This window comes from Limanda limanda, chromosome 17 (assembly GCF_963576545.1).
Source record: "Limanda limanda chromosome 17, fLimLim1.1, whole genome shotgun sequence".
Lineage (NCBI taxonomy): Eukaryota > Metazoa > Chordata > Actinopteri > Pleuronectiformes > Pleuronectidae > Limanda > Limanda limanda.
Window position 1 is genome coordinate 21,565,912 of NC_083652.1, and position 17,085 is coordinate 21,582,996.

The following is a 17,085-nucleotide window of genomic DNA, read 5'->3' on the forward strand; positions in this document are numbered from 1 at the left end:
AAATCAAAAAAATGTGATTAAACGAGGTCTGAGGACTCTTTACCATCTGTTTCCGTACTCGATGAGCTATAAATAAGCCAAAGATCGAGAGCATTAGGAACATGAGCAGCATGAAAACACGATGGAGGGGTTTGTTGAATTGATTACGTTCACATCTGAAATGTGACATGGCCAGGTTTCAACGGTAAATAGTTTCATTTTTATTTGATCTATTATTTATTACTCTATCGCTGCTCTAACTGTAAATAATAATATGATAAAAGTAATACATTGTAAATTGAAATTCTGCTTCTCACTGAATTGTCGTATGTTCCCAGCTTCAACATATCTGCAGCAGAAAAATAAGATAGTTGGTGAAATAGGTCGTATGTGGACGTGAGTGCAGCACCTCAGCGCTTGAACAGATGTCTGTGAAATCTGCCTTATTGTTTTAATGTTGAGTGATGTCTACACTATCTGTTCTGAAAAGTTCTTTTGAGATGCTACTGGGAATTCACAGCCAATGAGGAGCAGCTGATGAACAATAGCAACACATCAGATTCGATTTCACTTGACAATCCTGACGAAGGTGTGGGTGAGTTTTGAAAAAAAGTCAACAAAAAACCATCTGTTCCATCTTCACATATTAATCTTCGCTCGTGTTGTATTGGAAGTTACCTCAAACAAGTTGCTACCACACAGCACGACATGAAGCCCTTCTGGGGGAGGGATTAGGTTTGGATTAGCTATGTCAGCACATATATGTCAACTCTACTGTCTCAGATTAATGCTTGCCCTTCCTCTAGGATTAGGATTAGGGTTTGGACAATGCAGGATAAGGGCCAGAGGAAGGCAATTGTCTTATTAACCTCTGAAACACAGTTTGCCTTTGAATGATTTTCTGTTTTCTGATTTCTTTACAATTTGTTGCAGTACTTACGCTGCAGTTCTTCAAAACAGGAGATAAAAATCCGTCCGTCCTGTTGGTGACTCCACCAAATCAATCGATTTCCTGTTGTTTTACCTTTGTCTTTAGTTTCTCAAAGATGCTGGGCTGGTTAAAAAATTACTTTGTGATCATTTTCAGAACACAATCAAAACTATAAAAAGTACGGACCCTTGCTCCAGAATAGACTTGAAATCCTGTTTGGCTGACATGTGCTGTGAAAACTTGTATTTCTAATTTAATCCCAAGTAGGTTTTCTCCAGCTTCCTCCCACAGTCCAAAAACATGCAGTTTAAAGTTCATTGCTAAGTTCATTGGAGACTACTGATTGTCCATAGTTTGGTATCTAAACAGTATGTAGGCCCTTTGATACACTCGCATACTTTGCCTCTCTTCGAATGTCAGCTGGGATTGTCTTCAGTCGCCCGACCCTCAAAGAATAAACGATACAGATAATGGACGGATGATTTTCACGCAGATCGTATTTTGAAAGAAGACGATATCATAAAGTATTGACGTCTGCATTTGTTGTCTCGTTTGGACGGTATGTTACACTGACGAGCCTCTGTAGACCTGAGATATTTTTAGGCTACAGTCAGTCTGGCACCTTTGCTCATGTCACTTCCTCCTCTTCCTCAGTTCCTCAATGTCACATAAAGGCTAAATTGTTAACATCCGATGTGAGAACCTGACAAAAACTCCTGAATCACTGACTTGACAGGACTCCGCCCTACAACCGAGTCGAAAATAGAGTGAATGAATGACTTGCAATCATTTCCGCGGGCGAAGACCAAGCGCGTTTAAATCACTCGCCGTGACTGACATCTTGGCAGAACACAAAGACTTTTCATTGACATTTTAACGAGGCCACAGTTCATCGTGCTGCCTGCATCTCAACTCCAAATTTGTGTACATCTGTTCGCTAAACTAAGCAGTGTGCTCTTGTGTGATGTTTTATTTTCCTTCGCTTCTATTCAGCAGCTCCATCCCCGAGTGGCAGCTGCCAAGGGGATGTGTGAAGTTGCTAGATGCTCGAGGCTGCCAGGTGCCTACTCTCCTTGTCTTTCCAACCTTCACACAACAACAGCCTCCCTTACAACAGCCCGGAGCGATGTGTGCTAACAGCTATTCCCCTGGTGGGAGCCCAGCAATTACGGCACCCCTCCTCTATCCCTGTAATTGCAAAGGGAGTTGCTTCCTGAGCGATCAGGCCGCTGCAGCACTGCAACCAGGGAGACTGGCTTCATCACCTCTGGCAGCTCCAGGTAAATGAGGGTGTTATGCTGGAGAGTGAAATAAAGGTTTTTCATTAAGAGGAGGGTGATTCATATCTCGCTTGAACCATGACCTTTGCTCCGTGGTGAGCTGTGCTGCGTGATGGATGCAGCAAGTGGCTCCAGGCAAGTGCACAGACAACTTGTGTTGCCTCCATAATATATGACAAAACACGTAAGAAGATATGGAAAACACTAAATGTCTTTAATGTAGTTTCTTCAACTGAATCTAACATCATCAGGGATGTAAACATACTGTTACTGCTTCAAGTCCTGGATGAAAACAAGACAAAGCGTCTCGTGTTTACATCCACACGAGCATGTTCAAAAACACGGCTTGAAACCTGACCCCCCTTCCAAGTGTTAGGTGTCACCCGGGGACATAAAGGAATGCTGGTGTTTTTCATGATATGCCGCCTCGCCACCATATGAGAAACCTGACACTGTGTTATGTGTTTGTGAGGGTCATGGCAACAAAACCCCCCCCGCCGGTGGCAGCAGGAGGCTGAGGCAGCTAAACGCTGTGAACCGCCCTGTGCTAATTAGTGCGTTAGTGCAATAACGTGCAAGATGGTTAATTAGCCGCAGCACTGCACCTTCGCCCAGAGGGATCCAGAGGTCTATACAGGTGAGCTGGGTAATGCAGTGAAGTGTTCAGCAGCTAATAAATTTAACGACTTTCACGCCGGTCAAGGTGGTAAAGTTTTCACCGCTGTTTGTTGGTTGGTTTGGAGATTTGGTGCAGAGGCCTCGGCGGAGGTATGCGCTCTATTGGGTGACATTCTTATTTACACTGCAATAAAGGCAAAGACAACAGATATGATTTTGGTAAAACATTTATTTCCTGCTTCATTTAAAAAAAAGGAAAAAAAAGACATGACTGCTGCTTTTAATCCACGTCTCAGTCAAACCTGCTTCAGTCTCATGTTCGTAAAGCAATGAGTACAGAAAAAATAGTGCCTCTACAACAACAGGGTATGTCCCTATGACATGATGTCTGTTAAAACTGTAAAAAAAAAAAAAAAATAGGTTGAATAAAACTCAACCGTTTACATGAAATTAAATATTGACAGCAGGTATGTTGGTTTTAATTCTCTTCAGCTATCACTGAACGTAGTATAGAGATAAAACATATTTTCTATATGCTGATGTATCGTGGGTAAGGGCCCCATTAACACATCTAGGATCAAACCCCACTACAGTCATTTGATACATTTTAGTTTTGGAAAGGCCAACAAATGAAGCCTGTGCCGCAGGTTTTTGGAAACAAAGGATGAAACCGGGTCAAAAGTACCTTGACAGGAATCTCTATTGGATCCCGATCAACATTCCTCTGTAGAACAGGTATAAATAGTGGTTAAGTCGAAACATTGCACTGGAAATGTACTGTATATCATTATATTAACTTGAAGTTGGCTCAAGGGTCAAACCTAAACGTACTGCCATTAATGGATCCGCGTTTTATTGCAGCGCTCGGGAGATCAAGACGGTGCCATCACTCAGGTCTAACTGACATGATTAGGAGCTATTACTGTATTGATCCACCTGGCAAGTGGCACTGGATCAGCTGAGGCCTGTATCGACCTGGCTAAGTGGGCCCATGGACCTCTGAGGGTCAGGCACATGTTAAGGGGATATTACCAGTTGTTTGTGGAGATGGATCTCTTTCAGGTTAAGGTGAAGCAAAAGCAGCAATTGGGAAAATGACATGAAGCCAAAGGTATGGTTAAAAAAATAGAAAGGATACTGACCCTGCTCGAAATACCCGTAAAAGACATTGTGCTTTTATAGAAGAAAAAATATTTGTAATGAGATTTAAAACAGGATGAAAAGTACGATCTTGGATAAACCTGCTTAGGCAGCTTAGTGAGTTAATATTATCGTAACAATAAATTATCATAAAATAGACTTCTGAACTTTTTACATATCCACCAAATACTGTACATACGCTGTATAACACTATCTCCAGACAAGACAAAAACAGACAAGGGACCAGCATGAGACTGTTGTCCTAGTTTTCATCTCAGTCCCAGCCAAAGTCATGACCGGTCATCTGGTAAAATTTCCTATTAAAGGGTTTATAAAAGTCCCGTAGCCTCTGAACCACCTCTGGGTCAATATTCGGATGGGTCCTGCCTTTGGTTTTGCCCAGGCAGTGTGGTTTGCTGTTCCCCTCGGGTCTCTTAAGGCAGGGGAAGCCCTTTGCCGGGTTAAAGTGGAAATGCTTCTCCGTGACGACCCTCCTGAGCCCGAGGAAGTCCTGGACGCGAGCCATCTCTCCGGCAGGGTCGCTGATCAGACGCTCTCCGCTCACGAACAGCAGCTGCTCCATCGGGAAGAACTGGATCCAGCGCTCGAGGTGCTTGGCATACATGCCGATTTGAACGGCACTCCACGTGGTGTCAATCAGACCCATCGACATGTTCTTAAAAGTCAGGGTCTCGAAAGAGGGGATGTCCGGCTTCTTGGAGCGGGTCTGGGTGTAGTCGGATATCGCTCGCGTGACAGGGTCCCGCACGACTACAATCAGCTTAGTGTCTTTAGACATGGTATAAATCCGAGCAGGGACCTCCTTGGTGACATAGTAGCTGGGGGTCTTCTCCATGGTCAGCTGGCCATCGGAGGATTTGGGCATCAACTCCCTGCAAAGACACACAAACACACAGATTTATATTTGCTCTCCGGGCACTGCAAGGCCTGAAAACAACTCTGTACCATCATGTTCAGTTCTTTGTAGTGACATCACCTCTTAAAGCAAACAACTTTTGAAAGCCTCCATAAAGGACGATGAGGTCAACATTTACACATTTTCTCTCCGTGGCAGATTTAGAAATACGGTCAGGCGGGGCGATAGTCAATCATCGCAGAGAAGACAATTCTCCACATCATTACCGGCGTCAGTGTGTGCAGTTAAAGTGACTGAGACTGGTAGGTAGAGCACGAGCGCCATCAATCATGTGCGATTGCATGTGAGGACAATACACAGTTCATGACATGTTCTAAATACAGACCCTGAAGGAAGACATTCATCTCCGGGTGCTGCATTTAATCTACCCTAATGCCTCAATCCTCTCCCAAACCCTGCAATCCCCACATTGAAATATCCCACACCTTCATTACAGCACACAAAAGATGGTTTAACTCTGAATAGGCAGCACTATGCCTCTTAATGTCATGCCGAGACATATGACTGTGGCTGCACTGTTCTCCTCGTAATTGTCAGTAATGTTGTGTAAAATGGGAAGATTTGGAGAGGCGTTGCATTCCTTAGGAGAAAAAACGCAAAGCTCAGGAGCCGTGTATTCCCGTAACTGCATATCCTTGTTGACCCTGGATGGCTCTGGTTGATCATAATACAGCCTGTTAACTGCAGCCCCGACTGGATAATGGCTAAAGTGAGCCAAGGGGGATTAGGACTAAGCCAAACACGCTACGGCATTAGAGGCTGCTCGGCGGCCTTGCTGGCTGGCTGGGTGGCTGGTGTCTCTGGAGTGAGTAAGTGGGAGAGAAGGAGATAGATACAGCGCTTGGTCACAACGATGAGAGTCAGTGGTAAGTGGTTAATCCTTGGAGCAACACAGACGGAAACCAGTTGCTTCTGGACCCAACAAATACTCAAGTGTAGCAGAATGCGACCAGTGATGCTAGAAATTAAAATTAAATTTTGTGTTGACACAGACAAACGTTGATTTAACTCATGGGAGTAGTTTGAGGGTTGACTGCATGGGTGCAAGGGTTGAAATGCATTTAAAAGGAAAACACAAGTTACGGAAGGACTTTTTGATTTCACAATCAAATTTTGTTCTGCTTTCACCAAAAAAACATGCATTAAAAAAGCCTTTACTTGTGTTTATATTTGCTGTGCTCCGACTTCTCCCCTGATCTTGGGTGTTTTTTCTTCTGGGCTTCAATTGTTTGGTGCAACAAGTCTATTTAAATTCCCACAACCGAGCTGAAGCTGGAGCACAGGAAATTTGTCCAAGTAACAAAATATCTGTGCAAGCGTCTAGTTTAAGTACAAGTTTAAGCACTTGAGAGCGAGTGCAGGGTTTTGAGTGAAAGCATTACAAAGTCTGAACATGAAGAAAATGAGTCCTACTCTAAAATCCAAAGACCACACTCTTGAATAAACATAGGAAGAACCCTCAGTATCCAATCCTCATTGATGTACCCTACAGAGCTGCATAAAAATATAAACTCTTCCCCAGCTTCGTACACTTCCCTGTTATGAATCATACAGTAGCTGTAACTGGTTGTTATATGTATGTTACAAGACTTCCACGCATCCATAATTTCCTAATTAGTAGAGGAGCTTAGTATCTCGAATGCAAAGGTAGATAAAGCTCACTCTGCTATTCCCCGAGCCATGATGTAAAGTCACGTGTTTACAAGCGTCGCCCCCCCCCAACATACCTCACGTGGCTCTGTAGTCTAAGTTGAAAAGGAATTGTTCAATTATTCCAGCACTTGGCTAATAATCTCATGTTTTGATAGCGAGAGCGCTTGTTCTAAGTCAAAGAGCGGAACAGCAGAGGAGCCGTGACATTAAAGTGATTGCCATAATTTCCATCCATCTGTTGGTGCACGCACGAGGAATCTCAGTCTCCCTCTCCAAACACAGCTTTCATCTCACGATTGAATGTGGTAGAGAGGAGCCGAAAAGGGTCCACGAGACATCACTGTGCAGAACATAAGGAAAAAGCTTAAGTGATTGTGGGCAAAGGAGGCATCACCCATACCTCATTAGTGCCAAGCAAACACACACACTGTTTGCTTATGTTATTTCATCCATCCCCTAATGTCACCTGCTCTCTCTCTTTCCTTACCATGGAGGCTCAGACACACGTTATTCCACTTTTCTCCCCCTAAGAGCAGCAGCCATCATTGTATGTAGAGGAAAACCCACAAACCTAATTAAGGTAATAGGTAGAGAGACACAAACAGCTCTATCAGAACCCCCCCCACCCCCAACCCTGCAATTATCATGAGAATCTCTTGGATACACACACAAGCGGAACGCTGGAGGCTTTTCCTGGGGCCCGCAGGGACAAAAAAAAAACTTACTACCAATCAAACTTTCCACTTGGTCCCCGAGCAAAACAATCTGTGTGAGAAGTGCATGCATTATTCATCTTAGCAGAGATAGAGCGCGGCACAACATCTCTGAATGAGCGGGGAGAGAGAGAGCTGCCTTCGGGGGGGGCAGATGTAGCAAGCTTTCACAATTTGTTCTGCTTAATAAACAATGTCGCCTGGAACCAATAGGTTTCAGAGCATCCTCATCTATCAATCAGCCGGGCAGGGGCATCATCATTCAGCTCGGAGACAACAGAGATAGCGCGCTCTGTGGAGCTGAGTCACAAGCTGCTGACTTTTGCCCTCTCGCGAATGTTTTGAATGTTTCTATTTGACTTCAAGAAGCGAATAACTTTATATCATTATGTTATTACTACGAGGAAAACGAACCAACTCGTTACTCGATCATTAAATCGTTGGAAGGGAAGACTACAGGCAATCTTGTGAGCTGCTTCTTTTTTTTATCTACTATTCTCCAGGCTATCCAACAATGTGCTTTCACACTGCAAATAAAACACAACCATGATTCGGTTTGTTCCGGACTGAGACTTCCTCTTTGGCTCAGAAGAGTTTTAACCCTGCAATCGGTACATTAAGAGTAAATTTACATCGATGCTCGCACTTGCACATAAACATCCTCTGCCCTCTAACCTCTCCTGCTCGACTCGCAGGCGAACAGCATGGTCGGGGAAGATAACAGCTAGAGGGGGGGGTGGGGGGGAAGTGGGGCGGTTAAAAGACAGAGATAAAACAAGAGACGAAGGAGGAGAGGGAGCAAAGAGAGGATTAGATAGAATCAGGTGTGCTCCGTGAAGATTGAGACCGAGGCGGCTGACTCCTCCGACCTTGAAGCCCGAAGTGTAACTTTTAGAGTCAGCTCGCGGGGTTTCGGGAGCTTTGTCTGCGGCGTTAGCACGAGATAGATCACGCCTACCGCGACCTGCCGACAGACGTGACTCCAGGAGAGGCGTGTTGTGCTGTGTCATTTATCAGCTGGGTAGTCGGGTGTGTCCGTGAAACTGGCTGCCGGGGGAGACGGGCATTCGAAATGATTGTTTACATTCGCTGCTATCAGGAGGCAGGTTCAAAGGTGGGAATTTACAACAGTGCGTCGTGCGGCTGCAGGATGATGCCCTCAGCTAGAGTTCACCAAAGTGCGGAAACAAGAGCAGTGCAAGAAAACTCAAGACAAGATTTGTTTGGGCTCCCTGCAGTCGGTCTGCAGACTGCCTCTAACTGGCATCTCTATTTGAGCTCCTGAGACCCCGGTGACAAGGGACTGCTCCAGAAGAAGAAGAAGAAACACTTTATTTATCCCACAAACATGCAAAGACACACTCATGCAATGGGGAAATTAGTCCTCTGCTTTTGACCCATCTGGTGCAGGATACACTGCAGAGCAGAGCAGTGAGCAGCCGTGTACGGCGCCCGGGGAGCAGATGTTGGGGGAGTAAGGTGCCCTGCTCAGGGGCACTAGACAGGGTAGGGAGAATAGTCTTTTGATCTTTGGACAGGTCCAGGTTCGTCTTTTTATGTTGTTATACCATCCAGGCAAGTTTTCGTTGAAACTCCGAGGAGACGATCCGAGGAGACGAACCGTGGAGTCGAACCAGCATCGAACCAGAGACCCCTTCTCTGCCACTAGTCCAAGTTTCTGCCACTAGTCCACCGCCTCTCAGAAAAACCCAGCTCAGGATTATCTAATGATATGAGTAATAATCTCTAACGGCAGCTGCAGCTACTGTGGGAATCGTTCGCAAAGACAGGATGAGAGGTGGTGGTATGGTGGTGGTATGCAGCCACTTAGAACAATCAGTCCAATTTACCGCGAGACAGAATCCAGACAGACGTCAAAGAGGAGAGCAGCTTCGGGGAAGGTGTTCCGGGACCATTGTGGCCCGGCTTATCATCCACGTGAACATCAACGTCATGGTGCTCTACAGCCAGGACCTTCTCGTAGGACGCTGAACAACACTCAACCGCATTCCTCCACGATGAGCGCAGCATTTTCACATCCTCCGTTATTACTGTCATTGTGCAAAAACTGAAGGCCACCTGGCTGTCTAATGGTGGCGGGCACATTCTGAGGAGAGGAGGAGGAGGAGGAGGAGGGGGGGGGCAGTGTGTGAACCATCCTGGCTTCCTTCACACAACTGTCGGCCTTGTATTATTAACACGTCACAACACTGACTGTCGTTTGTTTACAGCAGCTGAGGGGACTTTTTATCAGGGTGGAAAAATGTAAACCAGTCACACAGATTGTTGATCTCACTCCTGCTCAAAGAGAATATAAAGAGTCATAAGAGTTGAATTAGTGCCTGTGTGGAACTGTCTGTTTGCTTGGCCTGTGGTGATGCTGACTGAAGCCTTCTTTCTGAAACTGTAAAAGTGACAAGAAAATATTGGACTGCTGAACTCAGTCCACAGAACCATGACGCTGCACCACCGCTAAAAAGCTGTTAACCTGTTTGCTCAAATTTGACGCAGAAACCCGAATCAGCTGTGATTACCATTGTAGTGAATGTGTGGTTGTTTTAACGCGTTGTTGTCATGACCGACAACTCCAAGTGTGTATATCGGTCAGAATTAAACCAAATTGGACGCTAAGAGCCCTTAACAAGACACAACACAAGAGAGAAGCAGATAAGATAAACTGTTCTTGAGATATTCCGAGCCCCAGACAGGCAGACAGAGATTTCTCAAAGAACTAGATAGATCAACACTGGTATGAATGGATGGGTACATAGCTCTTATTTGCATGCTGCTTCAGCTGCTGTGTTAATGCTTCTAAATTAGCAGAAACACAGGATAAAAGAGGGATATGAGAGACAAGGCTAAGCTATTATGTGCACTGGACTATTATGATGTTGTGATTGGATAACAAAATTCTCTGCATGTGATGTCTATTTCCAAATTGTGCAATGGTTGGTACAAGTAGCTGATTCTCCACAGATGCATTCTGTTCCGAGGCTGTGTTCAAACCAGGCATAACCATGTGTTTTGAATAATTCGATCACAAGTGGACAGGACTAAGTACAGATATGAAGACACCACAAAACTTCATGAAGATGCACTGGAGACATCTTTGATTGCTTGTTATATTTGGAGGTGGTCTGGGCAGTGGGTGGTCACTTTCTTTAAACAGCGTACCCTCGGCCATTATAAAGAAACACCTCAACAGTTGAACGTGGTCTTACAAACATTACGTCCAAATTACGTAGGACAACTGTGTCCACCATGCCTGGAAGTTTTGAAGAGAGACAAGTATTACTAGTGTGTCAAACATCTTGGTTGATTTGGTTTGTTTGGGAAAACACAGAAGAATAGACCCGGACCGTATTGTTTTGATTTCTTCTTCTGTGAATTTCCTGCAAACCAGGAAGTGCCGGTGAATTGCTGTCTTCCCACAGATAAAAACAACAACACGTTTGGTCTTTGCAACAGGAAAAAGATGCTAATGTTTATTTGCGTATCGAGAGGCAGAGCCAGCTCCCATCCAAAACGATCACTCGAGACACATGTGAGGCTTATTCTAATACCAGGTGTGACCTGACGTACTTAGAGCTGTCCACTTGTGTTCGGATCACCCAAGACGCAGGTGGATGCCAGGTTTTGACGAAGGGCCTGAGAGGATCGGCGCAAGCAAACAAGACTTCAAAGAAGCAGAAAAAACGAAATGGATGGCTGAGGCAGATAGAGTCGGTGTGACTGGCTGTCGGGAGAGTCTCTGCAGCGGAGACAAAGACGGAGGCAGGAAACAACATTCTCTCTGAAGATGCGACAAGAGAGAGATGAGGAAGTCAACAACTCCGGGGGATATAATGGAGTGAACTTGCTTTTGTTTCAGCGTTTCCAAAGTGCTGTAATAAAGTGCTGCGGTTTGACAGATCGCCTCCAGTGAAAGCCCAGGGGGTTGTTGCAGCAAATTAAATCTTCAATCTCAGGAGCAGGGTAGGGGGGGGGCGCACATTACCAGCGTTGACAATCTAGTGGACTCATTCGTGGAACGCTAGCGATCGGAGGAGACAATCAGAGGAGTTCTGGTTTACTTTTTTTTTCAGGGCTGGAAGTTTTAAAGGAGAAAAGTTTCGGGGAATTTCCGTCAGAAACGACAACCAGCTTAAGCGATGGCTTTCTTCACCGCATCTCATTCTCAACGCGTGCATGGTTCTCTACATTTTCCCGTGAATGTGCTGACACATTAGTTTAAAGTGGCCCATACCAATATTGAAATCTCTCTCTCTCTCATCCCCCCCCACGTCCTCGCAAAGAGGTAAAAAGTGTCGAGCAGGCAAAAAGCCACCGCTGGACTCGAGCGAACCTCGTCTTGGGAAATGCAACTTTTGCACACAGACATTTCTGAAAGTCAACATTCGGGCTAAAGGAGCTTAAGTGAAGAGCTGGAGTCTTTTCTTGGGCCGGTTCCAGTGAATGCTCTTTCCGACGAACTCCTGCTGGGCTTCCTCAAAGGGCACTTTCACCCTTCTGAGCACATTTGCATACAAAGTGAAGGCAGAGAAAACATGTTTCACACTAATTGTCTGCTCCTTTATTGTCAGGGTTAATGCAGACCTCAGGGGTTCTCCAGCATCCCCTTTCACGGAGCTCCATAATACTGTTGCGCTTTCTAAAGACTTGCTTTAAAATTTACTGCCCTCTATCTACCGCTGGCCTGCATCTGAGCAGCCCCGGGGCTCTGAGGAGGATTAGGCCATCTTCCCTGACACCCTCAGTAAGTTAGTCAGAAGGCCGTTAATTGTTCTATATGGAACCTCGAGAGGATTTCAACAATTAACTCACATCCACCGTATGGAGCTCGGAAGACCTTGACTCCAGCTTGCATTAAATAGATGAGCAGTTAAAGTGTCACATATAAGAGGAAGTTAGAAATATGCTGTTGTCAAAGAGAGGAGGGGCCAGGGAGGAAGCTGTTCCCACGGCTTTGGGGAGTTGCCTCCTGTGCTCTGTGCAAGAAAGTGTGCACAATTGTCTGCCTGCTTCTCTGTCTCTCTCTCTCTCTCTGTGGTGGGCGTCCCGCTGTGCAGGGGCCTCCCCTCTATGTGGGGCTCCATCAGGACGGACACAGCAGACCTCCATCAGGACGGACACACCAATCACAGCAGATAAATGGTGTGGGCACAACTCAATGCCACCACAGGAAGTGATAAGCCCACCCAGAGGACAGCTCCTCTCCGAGCTACTGCTCACCATTAGTCGGGGGGCGATGAAGTGAAACATATGGGCAAACAAATCAATGGACGTCTTCACCCTGCTCGGATCAAGGGGATTTCGTGATGGAATCTTTTAACGAGCCGCAGAGAAGGTGCGCCGGGCAGAAAACGCTCGTTTACAGCACGGAGCCGAAAAGTTGGCAACGGATGGCGTGGAAGTTGTCGCAACGTCCGATAAGCTACGCTGGATTTCTCCGGGCTCCACTATGGCTTAATGTTCATTAAGGGTCGACTCCATGTCCCAGTGCTCGGCTGCGTGGGGTCAATCAGTGGCTCAGTGCGCTAACTGTGACAACTCAAGCCAAGTTGTTTTAATTAAGCAGATCACCTCTCTCGGAGAAGGACCTTCATTATACACGTCTCAGGATGAAACACTTTCCCCACCCTCCCCTGTGTCTGTGTGTGTGTGTGTGTGTGTGTGTGTGTGTGTGTGTGTGTGAAGCTGCCACAGTGAACGTCTCAATTAGATTCCACCGCTTCTTTGACTACTTTAATACAATCCAATCACTGGTTTCTTTTATAACAGATTCTTCTTTCGTTCCTCATTCTTCACATGCATCACTTCCTCATGCGTAACGTGTGAAATGTAAAAACACACAACAAAAATTGAGCAAAACAGATATAAAAAAATCCTCAAGCAGTCTCAATGTGTTTTTTTCGGGGCTCAGTCTGTGGAGATAGACAAAAGGCCACTCTTCTTCAAAGACCGATCATCTACAAATGTCCCAAACCTGTCCGGAAATTCTTAAAGGAGCTTAAGCGAGAACGCCTTTGAACAATGCTTCGCTTCCCCTATTGTAGCTTCGCGGAACCGGCTTTGAAACAGTGCGCGGATCCTTTGACATTTCCTGTTAATCCCCCGGCTCAGTCAAATGGACACTTTGAAACAGCGGCATCTCTTCTTAACAATGCGGTTGCTCACATGTTTCAAAGGATTCAATGCCAAACCACTTGCAGGAACATTTTGGGTACATGAAAGATCAATGGTTTCGCAGAATAAAGTGTGTTTGTGTTGATGTCCAACAAGACGAGCCGAGTTGTGTAACCGTGCAGCTGAGTCAATAGTAAAGAGAGCTTGCATATTGAGAGATGGGTTGTGGTTCAAGGACGACAGTTGCCATGACAGAGAGTATAATAAAAATATAAGGTAGTGCAGTGATGAAGGTGTGAGCAGCCACACATCAGTGATTGCGCCTTTTCACAGCAGTGATGACTTTAGGATTGAAAATAAAAAAAACAAATTACCGTCTAAATCAATTCCCTGGAACTCGTAATCTTTATAATCACACTCCAGGCTGTTAAAAAAATTAAAAAAAAACAACAACACGATGTAACTTGCTGACTGCTCACCACAAACTAAGTGCTGATGTGTGGCCTGCGTCCAGAATGAACGTCTCAGAAGTTCAGCTTTATGTATCTTTCTTTTCTACCTGGTGTCCCCAACCTTGTCAGGGAGCTACAACAGAGAGTCCAAGGCCAAAGGACGCGTGTATACAAATTCCCGGAACACGCGGAGAAGGTTGGGCAAACAAGCAGGAAATCGATCGTGGCTGAGAGGAGCCAAATGTCAAAGTGAAAGTTTTAACCTCAGCAGAAAGGTGGTGTACATGATGTTCTGTGTGAGGACTCTGACCTGAGCTGTCACTGACATTAGAGGTTTGATTGCTTCAGCTGGACAAACTTTAGGATGTGAGAGTGGCCTCATCGACAGTTTGTAACGTATTTACATAAAGTTATCACTTGAGGTCACAGATAACAGCAGTTTGATTTCTACAAATGTTGATATACACCAATATCTAATGTGTTTTTTAGAATTATGTATATATTTGATAAGCTATGCCTCCCTCTTGTTATATTGTTTAAGTAGCCTCAGACTTTAACTTGTGAAAAAATGTATAATCAATAACACACTGTAAACATCTTTAGTGTCAGGTTTACTAAAGACACTAACATGGTGGAATAAAAGTTTATTATTAGACTGTGATAAACATAAACTTACATCACACATCAATCTTTTTACCATGTTATGATATAATATATATGATTTATATTCTTAATAATCTACCTCCATGGTCATGTTAGTAACTTATCTTCGTAAAAATATTTTTCTTAAATTGCATTGAACATTATCATTATTTTATTTTGTCACTCAACATGTTATTTAATCTGTATAAGATTTCTATAGGCAACTTGATGGAAAGTCTATGAATTTAGCTTCGTAAAACAGCTTTTATTTCTACTGGTGCAGATCAATGTCGTAAATCAATTACACTAAAGGTTAAGTAAAGTTCTTCAGGACAACAAAGTCATAATATGACATTTTTTCATTGATGATCACAGCCAGTTGTTATGCAGACAAATAGATTACTTTTTATTTTGCCTGTTATATTTATTCCAGCCTATATCATGTGGGTTTTGGTTTAATCATATGATTCAAAGCATAAAAGTAGCTTGAACTTAGAGGAAGTAAATCCAAATAAAGAGTATATGTGTGTTTTATTCTGGACAGTCAAACACAATCAGAACTCACGTCTCCAAACAGCTTTCAAATCTGTGCGTAATTGTGCGAGATTGCACGGTTCAATGAGAAATCGCACAGGCATTAAGTATGGCTGGTACCTCTCCCCTTCAGCGGGTAAAAGTTAGCAGCAGGTTGGATATTCGCCGGATATTCAGTTTTGCATAATTACATCCTCATTCGCTATAATGCAAAATTTCAACAAATAATGACCCGTAGTAAGTAAAAGCCAACCATCGGCAAGTACTACAGCAATCAGAATGCGAAAATGTATTTCCATTGATTTTTGGTGAATATTTGAAACTTCTCTCTCTCTCTCTCTCTCTCTCTCTCTCTCTCTCTCTCTCTCTCTCTCTCTCTCTCTCTCTCTCTCTCTCTCTTGTATAAGTTTAGGAACCTGGCTCGGGTGGGATGTACCTGTACCACTCCAGCCCCTTGTCGTAGTTGCGGTCGAAGAAGTGCGGCTCGGCTCCCACGGCTCGGATATCAGGATGCAGGCGCAGGAACTCCAGCAGCGCCCGCGTCCCCCCCTTCTTCACCCCGATGATGATGGCCTGGGGCAACTTTTTACTTTCCGACTCATTGAGGAAACCCGACATGGCATTATCATCCAACGCCTTCGCCTCGCCTCTGATCTCGTCCCACTCCTCGCCCCTGCTGTCCAAATCGTTCTCGTTATTGAGCAGGTCCCTGGACGCGCCCAGGGAACTCTCCTGGTTGTCAACTTCTGCGTCGTGGTGTTCGCGTCCGCTGCTCACCGAGCCGTACGCCGGGTTGGGCATCGTGGAGCAGTAGCCCACACAGCAATAAATCATATAGACCCAGAGCGACAGCATGATGCAGAAGACGAAGAGTTTGTTCTTTACGTGGGGTGATGGCACAACATGTAGGCTGTGTAGAACCGGACTATATTCCATAGGACCGCCGTGGAAAAGTTATTTCCCAGTTAGCAGGCATCTTGGCACCGGCGCCTCACTCACTCCTCTGCCATGGCTCAGATTCTGGACTCTCGGTGCGTAATTTCCTCCAAAAAGGCAAATTTAGCAAATGCCCAAATGACGCGAGTTCACCTCCTCCTGCCTCACTTCCACTTCTGCTTGAAAAATGAGTTGAGTAGTATTTAATTCTGAACCCCCAAAAAAAAACAAAGTCTGAAGAATATAAAAGAGGAGAAAAATATCACAAAACAGTGGATGGAGATATCGCAGGAAGAGCGACGTGGGCTGAGTGGTCTCCCATCACTTGCTCCCCCAGTGTGTGCGCTCCCTCTCACAGCCGCTCCAAGTTATCTACAGCAGCAGAAAGCGTCAAGACAGACAGGGTGTGTGGGTAAAACGACTTCCGGTAGATCCTTTCAGCTTAAAATAATGTTGAGAGGGTTGAAAAGACGCGTGACAAATTCTACCCAAGTGAGTGAGCTTGGATTTGACAGTGGTGGGAAGTAATGAAGTAGAAATACTTTGTTACTGTACTTAAGTAGATTTTTCACGCATCTGTACTTTACTTGAGTTTTTATTTTCTTGACGACTTTTTACTTTTACTCGTTACATTTGAACAAAAATATGTGTACTTTCTACTTCTTACATTCTCAAACTGGCTCGTTACTTGAGCAGCGGAGGTTGACGCACCTCTCTCTCTCTCTCTTTCTCTCTCTCTCTCTCTCTCTCTCTCTCTCTCTCGTCTAGGGTTCAAAATTTGTAAAATTATACATTACATACCTTATATTCATATTGTCAGTTGAGATAAATCTTGAGGAGAAACATTTTGGATTGTTTTGTGTCTGTATAGGACTACTATAAAAAGCACTTTGTACTTTTACTTTTGATAATTAAGTACATTTCAACACCAGATACTTTTGATACTTAAGTACTTTAAATATGAGCTTCTTTAAGACTTTTACTCAAGTCATTTTCTGACGGGTGACTTTTACTTTTACCGAAGTCACTTTCAGGTAAGATATCTGTACTTTTACTCAAGTATTGCTTTCAAGTACTTTATACACCACTGGGATTTGACAATACTTTTCACCACCACCATTAAAACACTGAATGAGGGATAACG

General features: G+C 44.5%; 1 protein-coding gene across 1 annotated transcript; it reads right to left on the reverse strand.

Annotated features, from left to right (window-relative positions):
• Positions 1-3,019: 3,019 nt before the first annotated feature.
• hs3st3b1a (heparan sulfate (glucosamine) 3-O-sulfotransferase 3B1a) lies at positions 3,020-16,302 on the reverse strand. Its single transcript, XM_061089330.1, has 2 exons — positions 15,442-16,302; positions 3,020-4,841 (listed from the first exon to the last, which is right to left on the reverse strand). Exons 1-2 carry the CDS (start codon positions 15,939-15,941, stop codon positions 4,223-4,225), a joined length of 1,119 nt encoding a protein of 372 aa, XP_060945313.1. The 5' UTR covers positions 15,942-16,302; the 3' UTR covers positions 3,020-4,222.
• Positions 16,303-17,085: the final 783 nt, after the last annotated feature.